Source organism: Seriola lalandi, unplaced genomic scaffold (genome assembly GCF_002814215.2).
Source record: "Seriola lalandi dorsalis isolate HSWRI2012SDOR001 ecotype SW California unplaced genomic scaffold, Sedor1 jcf7180002054122, whole genome shotgun sequence".
In the NCBI taxonomy this organism is placed as follows: Eukaryota; Metazoa; Chordata; class Actinopteri; order Carangiformes; family Carangidae; genus Seriola; species Seriola lalandi.
In genome coordinates this window covers 2,373-9,768 of record NW_019524675.1, presented here as the reverse complement: position 1 = coordinate 9,768, position 7,396 = coordinate 2,373, and the positions used below count along the sequence as shown (strand labels likewise).

The following is a 7,396-nucleotide window of genomic DNA, read 5'->3' as shown; positions in this document are numbered from 1 at the left end:
CTGACTTCCTTTCTATTCTATGTGAGAAGTTTACTGATGATCTCAAAGCCTCAAAAGTCCTGTTTCATCTACATGAGGGTGTTGAGGTCCCAGAGTCTCAGAATAAACAGTTTTCAGGACGAGTCCAGTGTGACAAAGACGTCCTCAGAGAAGGACGAATCAGACTTCATGTGTCCAGACTGAGGACTGAGGACTCAGGACTGTACTGCTGTGAAGTCAACGCAAATTATTTAGCAAAGTTTGGCAAATGTCGACTCAACGTCTCTGGTGAGTGAATTAGCAGTAAAACAAGACTCTGCTGCCATGCTAGCAGCTCTGTGAGGCTGTGCTGTGGGGAAGTGATGCTTAAAGCTAAATGCTAACACATCAGTTTAGCGTGTTAGCATGCTAAACACAGGAAATACAAATGTTTCTGCAGAATTTCATCTGGATCCATCCAGTAGCTGCTGAGATGTTTTAGTCTGGACCGAAGTCATGGACAGACTGATCCACATATATATATTTTTTTTATATTACTTCTCTCCATAAAAGCATTTTAGTAGGCTACTTTTCACCGACACATATTTCCTTTTCAGATAAATCAAAATGTTTATGTTCTTTACAGCAGCTGTTGATCAGCCTGAAACTCAGAGACAAACTGAGAGACCAGAACCAGAGAGTCAAGGAAGGATCGTCTTCTACACTGGACTCGGACTGACAGCAGCAGCAGCAGCAGCAGCAGCAGCAGTGGTAGTAGTATTAACAGCAGCAGCAGCAGCAGCAGCTCTACTGGTCAAACTCTGCTGTTCCTCAAGCCATTTTTCCCCTAAAACTCCCGATAACACAGTAAACCTTTATTCCAGGACAGAAAAGCTCAGTTTGTCAGAAAGCAAAGTTGCTCTGTCTCTGCTTCCTTTCACCCCGTTGTTCCTCCTCCTTCCTCAATCCTCCTTTTCTCTGAACATCCAGGATGACCTCTGACCCTTCGTGTCCCTCACTGTCTCCATGCAAACGGAGAGAGGGCACCTTCACCTTGTCATAAATGACATTTGTGCTTGTAGAGTTTATAATGTAAATAAATCTCTATTTATATGAGAGAAGTTTGTTTCTTCTCTGTGTGAGAGTCTTAAGGTCAGAGACCCAGAAGTTTCCAAGAATTAAGTTGAAATAAACATCAGAGATGTTTTGCTACAAGAAACTGCAGGAGCTACAAACCATGGTACAACAACCAGTTCTTCCTCTTGATGGTTGTTTGGTGGCAGGTTGGTCGGAGCGCGGTCAGTAATACTCTGACAGGGAAATGCATGAAGATACAAATATATAAAATAAACTCATGAGCTGAGAAGAGAGAAAATCATTAGAAGCTGGAAGTTATAAATTATTATAACTGACAGTGTGAAAGTAACATTAAGGAAACCTGTAAACTTCACCTTCTCTATAAGTTACTGATGAAAGAGTCACTTTCTAGTGTCTGTGAGAGACACTCATCTACATGTTCACCCTCAGCAGAGGAAGAAAAGACCCAAGTAACATCAACACAGGTGAGTTAATGACTGAGGCTCAGACCAACAGCTCCCCCTGCTGACCGTTTATCAGAAGGGATTTTACCTGCTGAGTGTTACAGTGATCCAGTCTGATGACAGAGGAATGGTCAAGTGTTTCTGGAACAGACTTCAGCTTTTAGCTTTAATATCAATAACTTTAATCCTCTCTCTCAGAGTTTAGCTCTGGCGCCATCTTGTGACAGCCATGCTAACAGCTCTGTGAGGCTGCGCTGTGGATGAGTGGTGGTTAAAGCTAAATGCTAACACTTTAGTTTACCCTGTTAGCATGGGATACGACCATGGACGTGACCCACGCAGGGCGACGTCATCACGTAGAACGTGCAGAGAGTGTCGTCAGTCTCCTCACCTTCAGTCTCTGAGTCTCTTATCGTCCGGTCACAGAGGAACCTGGATTAAACTTCTCTCTGGACTTTCATCCTCCTCTTGGCTTTCCTCTCCTGCTCACCTGTTGCAGGTAAACAGACACGTTAACACCGTATAAACTACTTTAATACAGAAGAAAACTTTGAAACGTGATGAATCTCTTTTTTCTGTGTTTATAAGCGGGTTGTTGGACGTTTATTTGATATAGACACGAGAGATATTAGTGTACTGAATCTAAAACTGTTGAAGCCGTTAAACCTAATTAACGTCAACAGCTAGCTTGTTTGCTAGGCTACTGTTAGCTCGTTAATTTTCGCGCCTGAAGTCTTCAACGAGTCTTGACTTTAATGTTGAAGGGTCTTTAATATTCTCTCTAGCCTTGTGTAATCAGTTTAATCATAATGGAAATAACAGTTATTTACATTTACCATGTGAATTATTAACAAAAGCATCAAGACCAATTAATACAACCAGTCTTTGATGCTCACAGCAGGGTTATATATTATTGATATGTGATCACACAATATACATCAACATTGTCATGCTGTTTATCCACTTGTTGTTTAAGCAGTTCCTGACCTCTTCTTCCTCTTTTGTTGGTGTCACTCAAAAGGTTTTTGTCAAAATGATTCTTCAAAAATTACAGTCTCTAATTTTGGGGCTGGAAATGAAGCTGAAACAATTAATTGAACTTAACTTTTCTTTTTTGTCATGTGATAATGGACTGAATGTCTCTGAGCCTTGGACAGTTTGTTTTACCATACAAACAGTTTAAAGACATTTATCTCGGCTTTATCAGCAATTTATTTTACCATTTTTTTTAGACCAAACGATCAATCAAGAAAATATCATCAGATTAATCTGGGATGAAAATAACAGCAAATGCTTCAGAAACATTTCAAAATCAAAGGGAGGCAGACATTACCTGATGTCCAACAATAATCACTTAAAAGATGTATAAATTACATTCATTACATAAATGATGAGCTGAGAAGAGAGAAGCTCTTAAGAAGCTGTGAAGTCACAAAATAACCAGAGTCAGTTTGTAGAGGTCAGTCAGAGACAACAGAGAGAATCAGACACATTCACTGATTCATGCTTAAAAAGCTCATGTTAGACTTTCCCCAACTCCCCAAAGAATAAGCGGCTGTACAGAAGAACTGAATCATGTCTGAAAGGTGCTCAGCTCTGAACTGGCATGAACAACTACTTTTGAGAGGATGTTGGGGATGATGATGATGATGATGATGATGATGATGATGATAATGTCCCCTCTCTGACCTTTGTTCCAGTTGCTCATTTCTAAACCGGTTCCCCAACACCTGACTCAGAGCTTATGAACCTGGGCAACGCCACTCGTCCCGAGGAAGGTCGGTAGCACCAAGTTCCTTGCCAGAAGTTTTCCCAAAGAAGACTCCAACAGTTTGTCACCAACAACAGAAACAATGATGATAAACTTCATCAACACTAGTGTTTTTACGCAGCACAATAATGAAGTATTCAGAATATATGAGAAGACAGAAGATCAAACATGGACTTTGACCTAAAAGAGTGAATGTGACACATCAGAGCACATTACACCTGAATCACACAGGAAGCAGCACCACAAAAATAATTCAGTTTGTAGTAAAGAGACAATTAAACAAAGAGTTTTCACCAGACCAGTGACAGATCATCACCACACCTGACACATACAGAGCACAGCTCAGTGAGACGCCAACCAGCAGCAGCGACAGGTGCAGATCTAGAAGTGCGAGTAGGAAGGAACATGTTACAGGCGCCTTCTTCACACCAGTCACTGTGCTGAGTCTCTGCTGCTGCCGTCTGCAAACCACAGAGGGGGAATCACTCTGACAGGCTGATGACAGCAGGTCTGTTTGAAACTGTTGAAGCACGTGACTGTTGCCATCTCATTTCCTGAAAAGTCGGCTTTCGAGGAAACATATATATCACAAGAGTCGGAGACGATGTGAACGCTGAGTGTGTCTGTGTGTTGTGTCCACTGTGGATATTCATACGACAGAAATCTCTAAAAATGTTAGTGTTTAATCAAATAAAGCACACCCAGCTGGTATATCCGGATTTACCCTCTAAGAATGTCATCTTCCCCCGCCTCTCACGGTCCCGCCTCAACTTCTCCCGAGAATTCGAGACGTGAGTCACGTAGAAAAGCGTGACTCACGCAGTGAAACGTCACTCAACGTAAAGGGATTTTGAAGCTGAAAGCAGCTCAGTTTGTCCAGCGACTGTTGATCTGTCCACGTCTCAAATCCTCATGATGGAGATGAACTTCGAAGAATTCATGTACGCTTCTTCTCTCTGGACTTTCTTCCTCCTCTCGGCTTCCGTCTCCTGCTCACCTGTTAAAGGTAAGATACGTTACTACCGTGTGCTACTGTTAACTCGATAAAACAAGTTGTTTACTGTCTGTGTTCGTCATTCATTCATTTCACTGTCTGTTTTTTTGTTGTCGTACCAATGTAGTTCTCATTACAGCTGAAAACTACCATTAAAGTTTAAGTTTTAAGCCCAAATCTCTTTTTTAGGTCTATATTTGTTTTCGTTACGGAAAATGAATGAAGCCGAATTAGCCGTTAACAATCCCTGTTCGCTGTTAACCTGTAGTTAACTGTGGAAAACAGCCAAGGAATTAAGATAAAACATCTCTTCTTTTTACATAAATTAACTGACATGGTTTCAGTTGAGTTTCTGTAATTACATTCACTAAAGATGTTAAAGTCCGTGTTCACTTTGTGTATTTGACCCACTACATTAATGTTTAGAGTTAATTTCTTCCTCGAAGCTCTTAATATCAGCCCCGTCAGCCCGTGGCGCCACCTGCTGGTCATAGACAGGAAGTGATGTTGTGGAGTTTTTGTTTCTTCCAACTTCCTGATCAGTGGTCAACCATTAATCCTGTCAGACAGTGAGACAGAGCATTATTGTTCTGCTTACACTCATCAGCTTCAAATGCTTACTTAAAAAAAAACTATGAAAATAAAGATTTATGTAATGTAAATAGTTGCATTTAATATTTGTGTTAAATTTAGTTAATTTATAAGGTGCCTGCAGGTGTTAAAGGTTTACAAAGCCTTGATATGTGAATTATTTACAAAAGCATCACATCCAATGAATAACCGAAGCAGGTGAGTGACAACCAGTCATTGATTCTGATTGTCACTGAATTGTCATAGCAACACATGAAGACTAGTTTTTCTCATAAACACCAGAGCTGTTGATTGACATGGAGATAGACCAATCTGTGTGTGAGCCTCACTAACAGTAGACGGGTTAGTTAATACCATCACAAACCAACCACTTCAAACCACCTGCATCTCAGAGGTAAACACATGTTGTTTAAGCAGCTCCTGAACTCTTCTTCCTTTTTTGTTCGTGTCACTCCAAAAGCACAAATAACAAACATTTACCTCCAGCTTCCCAGTTGGAAATTTTTCTTGCTTTTCTTTGTCTCATGTGATCATGGACTGAATGTCTCTGAGCCTCGGACAGTTTGTTTTACAATACAAACAATTTAAAGACACGTATCTCGGCTTTATCAGCAATTTATTTTCAGTTTTTTAGACCAACCGATCAATCAAGAAAATATCATCAGATTAATCTGAATAGAAATTAACAGCAAATCAGATTCCAGTTTCAATTTTCCCTTGATTTTCCAGGTGAGCATCAGATAATTGGTTCACCTCAGCCAGTCGTGGCTGCTTCAGGTGATGATGTCATCCTGCCATGCCACCTGGAGCCTCCAATTGATGACAAGAGGCTTATCGTGGAGTGGTCAAAGCTTGATCACAAGGCGGGTTTCGTGCACCTGTACAGGTACGGACAAGAAGTCCTGGATATGAAGCTCCCGTCGTACGTCAACAGGACGAAGCTTTTCAGAGACGAGCTGAAACATGGAAACATGTCCCTCAAGATCCCGAACGTGACGTCTGCAGATGAAGGAAGATACAGATGTTTTATCCCAAACTTATGGAAGGGTTCAATTATTCGACTTGTTGTCGGTGAGTAAATTTATTTAAATGAGATTATTATCTGTCATTGTGTTTTTTATGTTAGAAACAGACATGATTTCAGCTGTTTCTAACTGTATTAATTACTGATTAATATTCAAATCTTGTGTTTTTCTAGATCCAAACCTTAAAAACCAGACGACAGAGACGACGCCCAGAAACCTCCCGACTCCAGATCCAGGAGACGGGACGGACGGTAGAGGTGAGGAAACGCTGCGACTCTGTGAAGACGACACAAAAAGACTTTTTGGTGCTTTGTTGGTGTTTGTGAACTTTCAGTGATGCAGCTGTCGTCTCTGTTTAACTCTTTCACATCAGCTGATCAGACCAGACCCATCGTTTGGATCCTGCCTGTGGTTCTCCTCGTCCTGCTGATCCTGGCTGCTGGACTCAGATACTTGATTAGACGACGGTGTCAAAAACTAGATGTAAGTCAATAAACAAACATTGTTACTTCCTGTTGTATCAAACCTTTCTGGGATTTATCTGACCAACTGTTGAACATCTGTTCCTCCAGGATGTGACGTACGATGCCGCCTCAAACAACCCGCTGTGACCCCAGGTGCCTTGCTCAGGGGAAACTTACTAGTTGTTGTTGATGGAGATGAGAGCGTGATACATTTCCCTCTCCTCAAACCAGCAACACCTGCAGCCACAGCTGGACACAGTGGGTCAGAACAAGTGTGAACTTTGACCTTTGGAGCTGCACCTGGAATAACCTGTATCCTCTGTCCAGACTGCATCAGGTGGGATTTAACCAGCGACAGCTGAACCCCATGAATCACGGACTCTGTGTGGAGATGTTTGAAGGTGATGACGTCACCAAGTGTTTTTCTCTGGAGCAGATTTTAAACCTGGAGTTCAGCTCTGATCTCAGTTTGTCACTTGGAGTTATAAAGGATTATACAGGATGTAAACTGTGAAAGTGCAATACTTAAAAACCAAAACATAATCTAAATGAGTTACTGTTTGCTCCCGCCGGTGCCTTCACGTCGGAGCGGGCCGCGCAGCCGCAGGTGTAAAGCTGCTGCGTCGGGACCGGGACACTCTGTGCACGTGCGACCGGCGACAGTTCATGAGAGTGACGTGAGACAAATCTGGGAGAGTCGTCCCCACACTCGGTCATCAGCGTGAGACAGTCCTTTATGTTGTCACCGTGTCTCAGCGGTCCTTCATGGGAGACTCTCTGCTGTGCTGGAGGACACAGGTCAAACAACACTTTAGTCGAGGACCGGATCCACTCGGGGTCAAAAGTGCGGAGAGCCGACTGGATGATTTCCTCGTGGCTCAGTGTCGACATCTTCACGGCCAGAAAGTGAAGGAAGTCGGGGCGTCGTGTGGCGTAGTGGTCTAAGCAGGCGCCCCATGTGTAGAGGCTACAGTCCTCGCTGCAGTTGGCCCCGGTTCGAGTCCCGCATCGGATGGCCTTTACTGCATGTCATTCCCCCTCTCTCTGCCTCC

General features: G+C 42.6%; 1 protein-coding gene and 1 long non-coding RNA gene across 2 annotated transcripts; both read left to right on the top strand.

The window, feature by feature from the left end:
* The first annotated feature begins 6 nt into the window (after positions 1 to 6).
* LOC147819297 (uncharacterized) lies at positions 7 to 1,079 on the top strand. The gene is made up of 2 exons (XR_015437069.1): positions 7 to 267; positions 605 to 1,079. It is a non-coding gene; the product is annotated as an uncharacterized LOC147819297 (long non-coding RNA).
* A 231-nt stretch (positions 1,080 to 1,310) lies between these two features.
* LOC111652922 (myelin-oligodendrocyte glycoprotein-like) lies at positions 1,311 to 7,390 on the top strand. Its single transcript, XM_023403319.2, has 6 exons — positions 1,311 to 1,998; positions 3,200 to 4,276; positions 5,585 to 5,926; positions 6,054 to 6,137; positions 6,254 to 6,363; positions 6,453 to 7,390. Exons 2-6 carry the CDS (start codon positions 4,183 to 4,185, stop codon positions 6,489 to 6,491), a joined length of 669 nt encoding a protein of 222 aa, XP_023259087.1. The 5' UTR covers positions 1,311 to 1,998; positions 3,200 to 4,182; the 3' UTR covers positions 6,492 to 7,390.
* The last annotated feature ends 6 nt before the right edge of the window (positions 7,391 to 7,396 follow it).

Coding starts and splice junctions, on each gene's coding strand:
- LOC111652922 (XM_023403319.2), top strand. CDS start 4,183: ATGATGGAGATGAACTTCGAAGAATTCATGTACGCTTCTTCTCTCTGG. Junction 5,927..6,053: donor AATTATTCGACTTGTTGTCG/GTGAGTAAATTT, acceptor GTGTTTTTCTAG/ATCCAAACCTTAAAAACCAG. Junction 6,364..6,452: donor GACGGTGTCAAAAACTAGAT/GTAAGTCAATAA, acceptor CTGTTCCTCCAG/GATGTGACGTACGATGCCGC.